Source organism: Phyllobates terribilis, unplaced genomic scaffold, assembly GCF_046119375.1.
Source record: "Phyllobates terribilis strain yellow unplaced genomic scaffold, ASM4611937v1 Scaffold_2__4_contigs__length_985480577, whole genome shotgun sequence".
Lineage (NCBI taxonomy): Eukaryota > Metazoa > Chordata > Amphibia > Anura > Dendrobatidae > Phyllobates > Phyllobates terribilis.
Window position 1 is genome coordinate 347,347,049 of NW_027362762.1, and position 15,968 is coordinate 347,363,016.

Sequence of the window (15,968 nt, forward strand, 5' to 3'; positions counted from 1 at the left end):
TGCCACATTGTGGAGTATGCGCCAGGAAAGCTCCCAGTGCTTATATCCAATGCAACCATAATCCCCATTCACCTGTCTCCTTCTGGCCCCTGCTGGGATGGTACCTGCTTTCCGGTGTAAGTTTTGGATGGAGCCTTCGGGCACATGTGATAAGAGCGTAGGATGGGGGAGATTTAGGAATTGCTATGTAAGCAGTTTCCTGGATCTGCAGAGGCCAGGCCAGGTCAGCACCAATGGCCCATCTCCAGCACAGCAGATGGGGGGGCACTTATCTAGGCATAGGTGGTGGCACACAGACAAGTCCCCTCCACAGGAGCTGGCAGAGGTGGCAGTTTGGGCATCACACACAGCTTGGCTTCCAGTTGGTGGCACTTTTGTGAGTGACTGGAGTGATCAGCTCCTGTAAGCCCATGCACCATCTGTGTGCCTGGCCCCCTCCCCGGGTGGCGCCCCTCTACCTGCCCTCCCCCTCATTGTGACTGTAGCTGAGGGACACTAGAAGGAACTGGCGCTTTAAAGGGGCCGTGCACGATAAAACCAAGCCTGCTCTTCCCATCCTCCTCCTCCGGTGACCTCACTACGGCTCAGCCTGCAGCTCGGCTGAGAAGGGAGAGGAGGGGAGAGAGTTCCTACTGCCGGCAGAAGGGGCACATAGACGGCGCCGGCTAGTGCTGGGCAGCGGCCACTCCTGCCCACACTTCACCCTCCCTGCCCTCTGTGTCCTCTGCAGTGGCCCTCAGGCCGGCCTTCCCTCTTGCCTCTAACGACATGGCCAGCAGCGGAGGCAGCAGCAGTGCGATCAGTAGCGCCCCGACCGGGCGGATCCTGGGGGCCCGGAGCGCCAACCCCCGTAAGGCCCGCATCCAGGGCTTCATCGATGCCATCCAGGACGCTGTGGGACCCCCGAAACAGGCGGCGGCCGACAGGAGGACGGTGGAGAAGACCTGGAAACTGATGGACAAAGTGGTAAGAGGAGGGCGGCATGTGCCCGTCACCCTGTGCCCGTCACCCTGTCCCCTGTCACCCTGTGCCCGTCACCCTGTGCCCTCTCACCCTGTGCCCGTCACCCTGTGCCCTCTCACTGGGAAACTTTATTAACCAGAGCGCTGGCAGGAGTGTAGTGTTCTGTATACCAAGTGCCACAAACTTTATGTGGTAGAATGGGGGAGACTGTGTAGTCCGGGGGGCTACTGCTACCTGGGACAGCGCTATCCTCTACATGTGCCTATATACTTACTGTACACTACATGTATCTATACTTACCATCCTATACACTACGCGCGCGTGTGTGTATGTATATATATATATATATGTACACACTTACTATACTATACACTTCATGTCTATATACTTTCTATACTGTACACTAAATGTGTCTATATACTTACTATACACTACATATGATCACTACATGTAACTACTGTGTGTGTACTTACTTCATACACTACATGTCATATTATACTACATGAAACTACTATGTCTATAATTATTGTATACACTACATGTAATATTACCTCTATCCAATACATGTGATAACTCTATGAATTACATCTTAGAATAACTCCATATGATAGATTTATCAGCTATATGTGATAATGACTAAACATAACTCTCTACTATCCACTACGTGTAATTACTCTGCTCACAATGCGTGATAACTCCACTATCTGCTATTGTAGTAACTCCATTATCCACTAGAGTAATAACTCTATATATATATATATATATATATATATATATATATATATATATATATATATATATATACACATCACCATCGCTGTCCCCATTGAGACTCCCACTCTAAATTCCCTATCAGTATGTCTTGTGGTAGGAAACTGGAGAACCCGGAGGAAACCCACACTGACACGAGGTTAAGATACAAACGCCTTATACAAACTCTGTGTTCCCTTTGGTGGGATTTGAACACAGGATCTGAACCCAGCTTTGCAAATCTAGAGTGCTCACTACTGTGTTGCCCTGTGCTATATCCATTACACATGTGATAACTTTATACCCACTGGATGTAAAATCACTCAAAGCAGTTGGAGGAGTTATCTCCACCCTTTACATGTGATAATAATTCTACCCACTACATGTGATAATAACTGTATCCACTACATGTGATAATAGCTGTATCTACTACATGTGATAATAACTGTATCCACTACATGTGATAATAGCTGTATCTACTACATGTGATAATAACTGTATCCACTACATGTGATAATAGCTTTATCCACTACATGTGATAATAGCTTTATCCACTACATGTGATAATAGCTGTATCCACTATATGCGATAATAACTGTATCCACTACATGCGATAATAGCTGTATCCACTACATGTGATAATAACTGTATCCACTACGTGTGATAATAACTGTATCCACTACATGTGATAATAACTGTATCCACTACATGTGATAATAGCTGTATCCACTACATGTGATAATAACTATCCACTACGTGTGATAATAACTGTATCCACTACATGTGATAATGGCTTTATCCACTACATGCGATAATAGCTGTATCCACTACATGTGATAATAACAGTATCCTCTACATAGTATCCACTACATGCGATAATAGCTGTATCCACTACATATGATAATAGCTGTATCCACTACATGTGATAATAACAGTATCCTCTACATAGTATCCACTACATGCGATAATAGCTGTATCCACTACATATGATAATAGCTGTATCCACTACATGTGATAATAGCTGTATCCACTACATAGTATCCACTACATGTGATAATAGCTGTATCCACTACATGTGATAATAACAGTATCCTCTACATGTGATAATAGCTGTATCCACTACATGTGATAACTCTTCCCTACATGTGATAACGCCACTTTCCATGGCATGTGATATCTTTCCGTTCCTTGACCTGTGGTAACTTCTCTATCCACAGCACATCATATTCAGCTGTGAGGGGATTGTGCTGTGTATATAAACACTGGTGGAGTGGGAAGTTGTGGGATGATCATTTACCATAATTATGGACTGAAGCAGAAGGGGGTCCACATGCCATATGGCTTTCTTAGCTGAGCGTTTGCAAAACCTTTAAAGAGGTTGGATAGTGCTGATCTCACCACACCATAAATTTACTGAGAAAGAAAAGGTAAAGCCTACACTTTTGGGTATACTCTACTTTTGAAGGACATCTGTTGTCTGAAAGCTACCCTAATAAAGACAAGCGAAATGGTGCGTCTGCTGTAAGGTTGTACTTGAGTGAGTAGGAGTATCTGAACCATACCTACCTGTCAGAAGCCAGAGGGCTAACATATTGACCCTGGCCTTCTACAAAGTCAGTCAAAAGTAGATGACTCTTGTGAAGGTACTGTACGTCTACTGTAATATAGGCCTACACATAAAATTACAAGATGGGGCTAGCTCCTTTAAGAGACGGTGTCTTTCCATGTTTTCTCTTTGATTAGCTTTTTCCCTATCTGCCACATGGCAGACCATTTATCTTTAGAACATCTACGAGACTAATAAAACTAGTGGGCACATCTGTGGGTGACAACATTGCCTCATGCACACAACCAGATGCCCTCACTGAGGGGTCATGTGTCTGATCTCTCCAGGTGGGACCACTATTCAGCAGGGTCCACATATTTGTCACCCTGACACCAGAAAACGTTGATATATTTGTCTATTATTGACACATGGGGCCCTTTAAATGCAAATGGCTGTCTAGGCTTAGTTTCAATCTATCATGGAGTGTGACTTGCTGTCTTTTATGCCAACTCTAATTGCATGTCCTGGTGCCCTGGTACAGATACTGCCTGCGGCCCAGGAGGTTCAAGCTTCACTTCTTGTTCCTCGGTTTGAGACTCTGACTTGTCACATTGATTGGTTTAGTGATGGCTGATGCATGTTCTTATGTTGTCAGTTCCTGATGATAATCCTACAGCCCTATATACGAAGTACTACATGTCAGCCATGAATACAAGGACTAATTCTTATTCTGTACATGAGCATGCTCCTCTATGGACCTAATGTAGAGAACAAATGTTAGAGCCATTTTCAGAATCCTAGCGGTAACAGTCGTCACCTTTACTTGGGAACATTCCAGAAACTTGAGTTTTATCTCCATTTAAAGGGGGTTTTCTGGTTGAGTAAACTTATTTTGAACTAGTTTATTAGTAGGATTACTTTTTCACCAAGCGGGTACAAAGTGCCTTCCTCCGGAGGACCATGCCCCTCTGTTACAAGGCTTTCTATTGATTTCAGTAGTTGCTGTGTAAAGCTTCATTTCTCTTGCAGTGATGTCCTGTGGAAATTAAATTTTTGTTGAGTATCTCCAAAGATTACTCCTTATCTCAGGGGAAGGGGGATTACAGAAAAATGACACCTAAAAGACCCACCCCACATTTGTCTTCTGGTGCAAATGCCAAAAGTTGGCTACCATCTGTCAGAATGTCCTTTTGGCCTACGTTTGGGGTGCTCTAACATACCTTCTTTTCTGTATAGCAGTGTATATTATTTTTACCATTATGATTTATCGCTGATATAAGCCACTGTAAGGCTTCACAGGGCCCCATATCAGAGGTATAGATTGCGGAATACTCCCCTACGTACACCATCGGTCTGGTGTGAACAGATCCTGACTGATAGTTTCTCTGGCTTCCTGCTCCATCCATTGATAGTTACTTGGGCGTTGCACATACGTCAGGGTCAGTTGGCACAAGGACACAGATGAACAATTCTTTTATGTAGGGTGATTGTTTTCCTAAAGCTTTGGGTTGTATCAGACATTCTTACTTTATTAGAAGCCTTGTCTGCCCTGGAGAAGTTTGTGTCCTGCTCCTTACAATGGAAGTAAAGAGCTCTGTATATGAGCCATGTAGGTATGTTCTGACCATCAGGAGATCCAGGACCACATTGGAGATAGATAGTGGTGTCTGATCAGAGGTGGCAGACACTTGAGGGACTTGTGAAGTCCTTTTTCAGTTTAGTCAATTGTCCCAAAACTGAGTTTTACTTGTCAATATGGTCATTTGTCACTAATCTGACTTCCCTTTAGTCATATGCTAACGGCCCCTGTGATCATACATTTTACAGGAAGCATTAACAGTATTGTCTGAGAGCAAAATCTCCATCTAATATGTTAGGCCCAATCAATAATGGTGAATAATAATAACCATTATTTTTATATAGCGCCAACATATTCTGCAGTGCTTTACATACATTATCATGGTTGTCCTCATTGGGGCTCACAATCTAAATTCCCTATCAGTATATCTTTGGAATGTGGGAGGAAACCGGAGAACCCAGAAGAAACCCACATAAACACGGGGAGAACATACAAACACCTTGGAGATGTCATCCTTGGTGGGATTTGAACCCAGGACCTCAATGCTGCAAGGCTGCAGTGCTAACCACTGAGCCTCCGTGCTGCCCTGATGCGACATGGATCTATCTTGTGACCAGCTAAAACATCTGACATCTTTACATTCTATAAATGTTTGTGTTTTAATTGAGGTTGCGTTTCCCATCCTATGGTCAACCCTGTATTGCAAGCATAATGAAAAGTATTTTCAATCCAGGAAAAGTGAGTTTAAAGGGAATCTTGTCACCCCCTGGGAGATATCAGACCTCTACTATGGGCATACAGGTTATAGAAAAGTAAGTCTATACATACCTGTATGGCCCATAGTAGAGGTTTGATTGCAGAGAAATGTGTTTTTATCAGCTCTGTCTTGCACAGGCTTGGTGTCCGGGGGAAGCCAAGAAATCCTCGCCCATCTGTTTATTATTCCCCTAAATCCCCGCCTATGTGCTTATTTACCATATTCCACCCTCCCCTGCACATCACAGGGCCCTGTAACATGTACTGTGCTCCCTGACTTCCCGGGCATGCGCAAAGCGCCGCTTACATAGAGCGCTCTTTGCTTCATCTCGGCCCCGTCTCTATGTGCACTGCGCCGCAGGGTTCTATTGCGCAGGCGCCGGGAAGTGGTCGGGATGAAGGGGTCGGGATGAAGCAAAGCGCGCTCTATGTGAGCGGCACTTTGCGCATGTCCGGGAAGTGAGGGAGGACAGTGCATGTTACAGGACCCTGTGATGTGCAGGAGAGGGAGGGAATATGGTAAATAAGAACACAGGCTGGGATTTGGGGGAATAATAAGCACATAGTCGGGGACTAATAATCAAATAGGCGGGGATTTCTTGGTGTCCCCCGGACACCAAGCCTGTCGAAAAAAGAATTGATTAAAGTGCTTTTCTCTGCAATCAGACCTCTACCATGAGCCATACAGGTATGTATAGATTTACTTTTCTATAACCTGTATGCCCATAGTAGAGGTCTGATATCTCCCAGGGGGTGACAGATTCCCTGCCAAAAACCTCTGTATTGTAACTTCATTAAAATAGTAGCATGGGCATAGAATACTGCTGCATTTCGAGTCTAGCTGACCACGATTAAGAGTCATCCAAACTTTAAACGCGTCAGATATTTCTCTATGCCCATGCTGCTATTTTAATAAAGTCACAATAAAGAATTATTTTTCTTTTAACTCGCTTTGCTGTATTGAAAAACCTTTTTCATCACTTTGAACAAACTCCTTGATATCTCATAAGCCTTATCCGTGCACAGTGGAGTGGATTGCCCAGGGACTAGATTGAACAACACACATATATGTGATGGGGTGAGCTGTAGCTGCAAATATTTCTTATATTACTGCAAACATATTAACTGACCCATCCAGCTGAATTCTGCATGTACCCCCCCCCCCAGCTCTGTGGCTTAGAGTAGTGATGTGAACTACATGTACCAGAATACCTTAGTTCGCGTTGCTCAGTCTTGCTTCTCTTTACAGGAATGCTGACTATTCAGTTAGTTGTGACTTGTGCCTATTGATCTTACTCCTTAAAGGGGTATTCCCATCTCCAAAATCCTATCCCAATATGTAGTAGGTGTAATAATAGTAATATTAGCAAATATCTCCAATTAGAAATGTAGTATAGTTTTTCTGATTCGCTATCTCTCTTTCCTCATGTGCAGGCATCACAGGACCTTAGGTATCCATGGTTACAACCACTGATAAAGTCATAGTTAGTTAGCTAGTTGCTAGTGGTCGTAACCATGGATACCTAAGGTCCTTCAATGCCTGCACATGAGAAAAGAGACATAGCGAATCAGAAAACTATACTGCATTTCTAATTGGAGATATTTTCTAATCTTATTATTATTACACCTATTACATATTGGGATAGGATCTTGGAGATGGGAATGCCCCTTTAAAGACAAGCAAATCTTCATGATTGTACAGGGTGGGCCATTTATATGGATACACCTAAATTAAATGGGAATGGTTGGTGATATCAACTTCCTGTTTGTGGCACATTAGTATATGGGAGGGAGAAAACTTTTCCAGATGAGTGGGGACCATGGCGGCCCTTTGAAGTCGGCCATTTTGGATCTAACTTTATTTTTTTCAATGGGAAGAGGGTCATGTGACACATCAGACTTATTGAGAATTTCATAAGAAAAACAATGGTGTGCTTGTTTTTAACGTAACTTTATTCTTTCATGAGTTTTTTACAAGTTTATGACCACTTATAAAATGTGTTTAAAGTGCTGCTCATTGTGTTGGATTGTCAATGCAACCCTCTTCTCCCACTCTTGACACACTGATAGCAACACCGCAGAAGAATGCTAGCACAGGCTTCCAGTATCCGTAGTTTCAGATGCTGCACATCTCTTATCTTCACAGCATAGACAATTGCCTTCAGATGACCCTAAAGATAAAAGTCTAAGGGGGTCAGATCAGGAGACCTTGGTGGCCATTCAACTGGCCCACGATGACCAATCTACTTTCCAGGAAACTGTTCATGTCGGAATGCTCGGACCTGACACCCATTATGTGGTGGTGCACCATCTTGTTGGAAAAACTCAGGGAACGTGCCATCTTCAGTGCATAAAGAGGGCAACACATCATCATGTAGCAATTTCAGGTATCCAGTGGCATTGAGGTTTTCATTGATGAAGAATGGCCCCACTATCTTTGTACCCCATATACCACACCATACCATCAAGATACGAGATGTGCAGCATCTGAAACAACGGATACTGGAAGCCTGTGCTAGCATTCTTCTGCGGTGTTGCTATCAGTGTGTCAAGATTGGAAGAAGAGGGTTGCATTGACAATCCAACACAATGGGCAGCACTTTGAACATATTTTATAAGTGTTACATAGTTACATAGTTTATAAGGCCAAAAAAAGACAAGCGTCCATCCAGTTCAGCCTATTTCTTGTGCACTGCAGCTATTCCGCAGCGTTGATCCAGGGGAAGGCAAAAAAAACCATGCGGTATAGGCCAATTTACATCATTGAGGAAAAATTCACTTCCCGACACCAATCTGGCAGTCAGATTAAATCCCTGGATTAATTAACTATCACTCAGCATAAGATGTAATTTTATTGTTCTCAAGAAAGGCGTCCAGGCCTCTCTTGAACTCATTAAGTGAGCTGGACATCACCACTTCCTCTCCCAGAGAGTTCCAGAGTCTCACGGCTCTGACCGTAAAGAATCCCCTTCTATGCTGGTGCAGGAACCTCCTTTCCTCCAGACGCATAGTGTGCCCCCTCGTCTTTGTCACCATCCTTGGTATAAACAGGTCATGGGAGAGATCTCTGTACTGCCCCCTGATGTATTTATACATGTTTATGAGGTCTCCCCTAAGCCTTCTCTTTTCCAACGTAAATAGGCCTAATTTTGACAACCTCTCTGGGTATTCTAGTCCCTCCATTCCCTTTATTACCTTAGTCATAAACTTGTAAATAACTCATGAATGAATAAAGTTAAGTTAAAACCAAGCACACCATTGTTTTTCTTATGAAATTCTCAATAAGTTTGATGTGTCACATGACCCTCTTCTCATTGAAAAAAATAAAGTTGGATCCAAGATGTCCGACTTCAAAATGGCCACCATGGTCACCACCCATCTGGAAAAGTTTTCCCCTCCCATATACTAATGTGCCACAAACAGGAAGATGATGTCACTAACCATTCCCATTTAATTTAGGTGTATCCATATAAATGGCCCACCCTATACATAGTGTTGTTGAAGAGAAACTGTAATTAGAGTCTTGGTGCTGAAACCACGGTCAGAGCCTGGTTGTGCAATTGCAGCTGGCATGTTTTAGCCTGAAATTATGTGGCATTTCAGGGAAAACAATTTGAAAAGCCTCTCCCCACCAGGGCTATGGAGTCGGATTTGTGGAGTCGGAGTCTGTGTCCATTTTGCTGGAGTATAAAATGGACCGACTCCAACTCTAAAAATGTATAATAAATTGGGTACAGTAGTTCAATGAAGTCTGTGGGGAATATTTTTTCATAAGAATTTGTGAAAGTTATGAAATGTCCTATAAATGTCTGTCCTATTCCTGATCTAGGGGTCTAGCTGAGCTGAATCTGTGCTACAGTAAATTTATCACTTAAACATGAGCCGCATATGAGGGAGTCGGAGTCGGGAGTCAGGGAAATTGAGGAGTCAGAGTTGGAGGTTTGGCTTACCGACTCCACAGCCCTGCTCCCCACCCCTCTCCAGTTCATTGACAGGTCTCTCCCTATGTACACGCATGTTCAAACTGCCCACCTGGCAAATTCATCGAAACGTACTGTACTGGAGTAACGTTTATAGCGGAGGTGGGAGGCAGTTGTAAGATGTGCCTGATTCTTTAAATGGTGTGCACCTTTAAAGACAATCTATCACCAAGTTTTTGCAATTTAATCTAAGAGCACCATAATCTAGGAGTAGAGACCCTAATTCCAGCGGTGTCACTTACTGGACTGTGTTTTTGCTGTTTCAATGCAATCTGTGTTTTAGCATCAGGAGATTATCACCACAGGACAAGCTGCCTTGTGCCTCCTAGTCCAGACACGCTTCCATTACTGATTAACTGTTTTCTGTCACTATACAGTGTACGCATAATGCTGCCTTGTGGTTTGGTCGGGGTATACAGGGCTCAACATATGAGCTCTGCTAGGTCTGCAGCAAAGAAATCTGTGATACTATCATAACTGCTGCACCCAGTAAACTAAGTAATGCATCGTTGGAATAAGGGTCTCTGCCTCTACATCCTGCTGCCTTGACATGTACGCTCTGTTTGTCAGAGTGTCAATGGGGAGAGAGGAATAAGCTGCTGCCAGATATCTCTTGCTGTGGCTTATCTGCTGGTAGATCAACATGTCCAATCCTTCTTTCCCTCAACATTCGGTCAGTGAAGTTGGGGCACCTCCATAGACCTAAAGATGGTTGTCCAGTCCCTCTGAAATCAGTGGGTTAGGGCTGACTTTTCTCTGTGTATGAGATCCTTAAGATATGCAGCCCTACTGATTAGCTTTTCTTGAGCCCATAGACCACTGTATATTTGTCATGGCTCGATTCCAGGACTCGATCCAATGACCTCTGGCTGTCGGTTGGGTTCCCTCTCTGTTGGGCCACAGCCTGTGTTGTCTCTGTCCAACTGCTAATAATTCTCTTGCCTTTGCTTTGCTGTATTGCTTCTCTGCAGGTGTTTTTACTTACTCTTTTGGTTTGTCCTATCACATCTTGGTAGAGATTGTTTATACTCTCCTGGCACATGCAGTCTTTGCTGGCTATATTTCAAGTTAGACATGTTTAGAGTCCCGGCTCCCCGGTAAAGGACTATCTTGCTGAGGAGGTTTTCTCTATTGCTTTTCTTGCTGTTTGTTTGCATGTTCCCCTTCACAGCACTCTTCCCATTTTGTTACATTCAGGGTCTGGGGGTTCTCACTTATACTGAAGGTCTTTTGGGGTTCCTTTCTTTTCTTTCCATCTTTCATGTATGACTGTGTGAACAGATGTTTAGCCCTCTGTCTCACCCTCTGTCTGTGTGTGCAATACGTTCTGTTGTTGTTGTTGTTGTGGGTTACACTCAGTGTATAGTTGAGGGTGCACTTAAGGACACTCAGGGTCAGCTGACGTTGAGTGGGGGCGCTATTGCGGAGTTTTATGGTGCCAGCCTCCACGGTCAGGTAAGGACAAATCAGGGTCAAGTTAGGGGTTTGCCTAGTCTGTATAGGAACCTGTGGTGTGCAGGTTGCACGTCTCCATGGTTTGTTCATCCCCGTGCGAGTGTTAGGGCTCAGTCATAACAATATTGCTGCTGGAAACGCAACTGGATTGTCACTTTCTGGACTGGATGCCGGAATAAAGGAAAAGTCACTATATCATTCCATGAAAACACCGTATATTCCAAAATGTAAGATTTGTTAGTACTTACATACAAGATTTACAGGATGGCTCAGGTGGGCGAGGGGTTGGAGTAGTGCCAAGCTTTTTCTTTGAGCAGGTAATGTGCGCTGTAAATTGGAAGCTCAGTATAGTTAAATAGCTGCTTGGTTTCAGCATGATCTATTTATAATGTTTTTGCTATTCTATGGGTTAAAAAATCCATCAAAAATCTGTGTTCAAGGATGACCTGAAAGCATTTTCTATCTCTACTTTTCCATTTGTATATACGGTACTTCCCGAAAAGTTTTTATACATTTTTCTATAATTACAGGAGTAATTCCCTATTTCTAGGACACATATTCCCCCTAAACATGAGAACAGAATATTTGGGATCTGATCAGATTTTGGATAGTAGTTCCTGGAACCCTCTCCAATACTAAGATTTCTACCATAATCATTACATTTTTTGGCAGCAGGCTGCGAGCTATATTCTGTAACACACAAATGGTGGCTATGCTCCAGAAATGGCATATGTTGCAGAAATTGCTAGAACATTTCAAATGTTTCTGTAAAGAAATACTTTGTCAGCGTTGGAAATAATGACACCTACACATGTAAAATATCTTCCTGTGCCTGGCATGCCAAAATAAAGTGTCATAAATGATCACTAAGGTATTCTTCACATAAGGAAATAATGAAGAAGGACACCAAACTGTGGGGTGATGATCTACATTGCTGTCTGCAGAACTTCCTTTGTGAAGTGTCCAACCTGTGGCTTTCCAGCTACTTTGAATACTGGGAGATGTCATTTTGCAACAGCTGGAGAGGGAAGGGTGAAGATTACTATGCGGCCTCACACGCTTAAGACAACCACAGTGCACTAAGTTCATCTAGACTGTTGCTATATAAGTTTATTAAAGGGAATCTGTCGCCTACTCTGAGAGCAGCATAACATAAGGGCAGAGACCTGATTCCAGTGATGGATTGCTTGCTGAACTTTTGATAAAATAACCTACTATTATGTCGTCCTCTATAATCCTGCCTCCACCACTGATTAGCTGCTTTCTGCCTATGCACAGTGTACACAGAAAGCTGCCAGTCAGTGGTGGGTGGGATTATACAGAGCTCAGCATTCAGAGACATGGTAGATCTGCTGCCGATAAAACGGATTTTATTAAAACTGCAGAAAGCAGACAGTTACGGTAATTCACACCTCGCTGGATTTAGGGTCTCTGCTCCTACATCAAGTTGCTCTTAGATAGGATAGAAAAAGGTGGTGAGAGATTCCCTTTAACCCCTTACTGATGGCTGCTGTACAGCATCACTATATAGAGCAGGCTCAGGAGCATACTGCATGGGTGCCAGCTGTGTAACTTATCAGGTACCCGGGAGTTACTGATGCGATCGAAGCTAGCTCCAATCACATCCGTTTAACCACCTAAATGTCGCTGTCAGGCGTGAGAGCTTCATTATAAAGACTTCCAACATGGCAGTGGTCGGTCCATTGACCCCACGTGTGATACATTTAATAAAAAAGAATAAAAAATATTTTTAACAAATGTAAAAGTTTAAATCACACTCCTTTTTCCAAATGTAAATAGCAAAATATATATATGTATTAAAAAATTAGCTATTTATGTGTCCGAAATTGCCTAAACTAATAAAATATAAAATATTTATCCCTTACAGTGAACGCTGAAATGAATAAGAAAAACACCACTTTCCCGACCAAAAATGGAATATAAAAGTGATCAAAAGGTCATATGAACTTCAAAATTGTATCAATAAATACATCAGCTGGTCATGAAAAGACACAAAAAACAAGCCCTTGTACAGCTTTATCAATGAAAAGCTTAAAGTTACAAATCTCAGAACAAGTTGACTCAAAACTATTTTTTATTTTACAAAGTTCGATTTTATTGATTTTTTTTAACCACTAAAATATTAAATAAACTCTTAAGTTTGGTATCTCCGTAATCACACTGACTTGAAAAGTCATTTTGCTAGATGATTTTTATCGCACGATTAATGCCCTAAAAGCAAAACCCACCGATCAGTGGCAGAATTGTGTGGGTTTTTGCTCACAATTTCACCACACTTGGAATTTTTGTTCCCATTTCTCAGCACATTGTATGGTAAAATGAATGCTGTCATTTATCACTACAATTTATCCTACAAAAACAAGCCTTCATATGGCTATAGCGAGGTCTCGTCCTGCCGCTAAGCTCCAACCAATTTTTCAAAAGGAGAATTGCACATTATGCTAAAATGTGCAACTTTGTAATGCCAGTGGTGTACTGCGCTTGGTGGATCGGCCCCTCTAAATTATTACCAATAGACCCACAGGGCTCAGGGCATTGTGGCTGTTATACATATCCGTATCTGGCCGTGCAGAAGTGAAAATTTATTCTATCTTTATTATCAGTCCATCAAAACAATACAGCGTACCACCAATTACTCATTTTGGGTTATCCTGGCACTTATAGCAAGGCCATACATCCCAGAAAGCTATTGTGATTACGCTCTTTCAACAGTCAGCAATTAAGTTTCCTCCGACAGACTTTGCATGAGTGGAAAATATTATTATTATTTTTCTCTCTTATATAGCGCCATCATATTATACAGCACTTTACAGACATTATCATCACTGTCCCCATTGGGGCTCACAATCTAGATTCCCTATCACTATTGTGTTTGGAGTGTGGGAGGAAATCAGAGAACCCAGAGGAAACTCATGCAAACCTACGGAGAGCATACAAACTCCTTGCAGATGTTGGCCTTGTTGGGATTTGAACCCAGGACCCCAGTGCTGCAAGGCTGCAGTGCTAACCACCAGCAAGAAATTCATCATGCCTCGATATCTACTATTGAGGAGAGACAGAGGACACCTCCGTACACATTAGATAGTCAGCTAGTCACGCCTAAACTGGGGTGATGGGGCTTGGTTGACCCTTGTCTAACATGTATAGCTATCCTACGACATTCTTAAATGCCCAATACGCGCAGCGTCCACAGCTTGTAGTATGTCTGTAGCATATTTATTCTTTTTGAGTCACAGAAAACAGATATAAAAGTAAAATATACTAAATATAAGTTCAGTAAAAGCCACAAACCCATGTCCCCTCCTCAGTGTAATTATATATAGTGTAAATGTCACTGGCCTTTACAAAGTAGCAGTATTTGTTCATGTGAAATGCACAAATTTTCCATGAACAGATAGCAGTATAAATGACATGCTTTCCTGTATGCTAATAGCCTCTTCAGAGAGGAAGAGGATGGGCACTCTAGTGATACCTATTGGAAGTAGCAATCCTAAAAGTCAATATCGACCCCTTAACAAGCCTCCCTATACTTAGGATAAGAATCCAAACCAGAACCTCCATTTGCTGACATATGTTTCGGTGAATTTGCTCCTCATCAATGCACAGAAGGAAAACTGTTTTGGCTGGGTGAGAGACCTTTGGCAGGGGGCTAAGGGATAAAGTAGAGGAAGAGGATGGGCACTCTAATGCACCTATTGGAGGTATCAGTCCTAAAATTCAATTTATATCTTTTAATGATCTTTGCCACATGACTTAGGATAAGAAGCCAAACCAGAAACTCCTTACAGACAGCTTTCCAGGGTGCTTGCTCCACATCAGTGCAAAGCAGGAGAACTGTTTTGGCTGGGTGAGAAGTAGAGATGAGCGTTGTTCTACTCGAACTGTTCGCCAATCTCAAATTCGAGCTGTTTTGGGCGGTGTTCGAGCCGTTCGGCGAACACGAACAATTTGAGAAAAATTCGGCTGTTCGAGGTTATGTTCGATAACTGTTCGTGCACCAAAATCATAACTGGATTTTTTCTCAGTAATGATGAAAATTAATGTTAATACGCAGTTTGAGCGTACAGCGGGGCGGGGGGAGGGGCAGGGGATGGATCTCTGCAGGAACAATGAAGATCTCCATTTTTTTTTCTCTTTCCCGCATTTACAGTGGGGAGGTGCAATCTGTCAGCCTATCAGCAGCGCACACACGGAGCGAAGTGCTTTTTCTCACACAAGCAAGGGCATGTGTCATTGGCAGTGTATGTCACATGTCCTTGCCCTATAAGACCAAGCCATTTTCCCCGTCGCCACCATTTTCTCACTGCTGCAGCTGCGTGTTAGACGGCACCGCTGTTGCTGTGTGCGCTATACCTTGTTAATTTCAAGCCAATTTTCGCACAAATCTACAGATAGCTTGGGAGTAGGGAATAGTTGTGATTACAGTCCTTTTAAGGACTAGGTTACAGCATTTCCTACGACTTTTATCAGGCAGGTCTGTGCTCTTAAATAGATAGATTGTGGGAGTAAAGACTAATTGTAATTGGAGTCCTTTTCAGGACTAGGTTACATCAGTTCCTATCAGTTTTTGCCAGGCAGGTCTGTGCCAGTGCTGTGCAAGTTTTTTTCACAGCATTTGGCTGAATCTAGCAAAGCTAATCCTTTTTGGCCTATTGCAGAGTGTGTTAGTCAGTGGAGTAGCCTATCTGTGTTGCAAGATATACCACCTGTGTATAGAATACCAATTTTTTTACTGCACCTAGTGAAGTAAAATCTTTTGGGCATAGCATCATTCTATTAGTCCATCTATACTGACCTCCATCAGGTTGCAAATTGAATATAATTTTTTTCTGCATCTAGCTCTGAAAAAATATTGGGCTTCTAGCTGTGTGTGGGACTTGTTGTATTAGTCCATCTATACTGACCTCCATCAGGTTGC

The 15,968-nt window shown here is 42.7% G+C and overlaps 1 protein-coding gene across 1 annotated transcript in view; it reads left to right on the forward strand.

Moving 5' to 3' along the window:
• Positions 1-537: 537 nt before the first annotated feature.
• Positions 538-15,968, forward strand: part of CBLB (Cbl proto-oncogene B) — a 235,686-nt gene continuing 220,255 nt past the window's right edge. Inside the window, exon 1 of the mRNA XM_073664610.1 lies at positions 538-966. Coding sequence (XP_073520711.1) covers positions 769-966 — 198 coding nt within the window. The 5' untranslated portion in view covers positions 538-768. The remainder of the gene's footprint in view (positions 967-15,968) is intronic.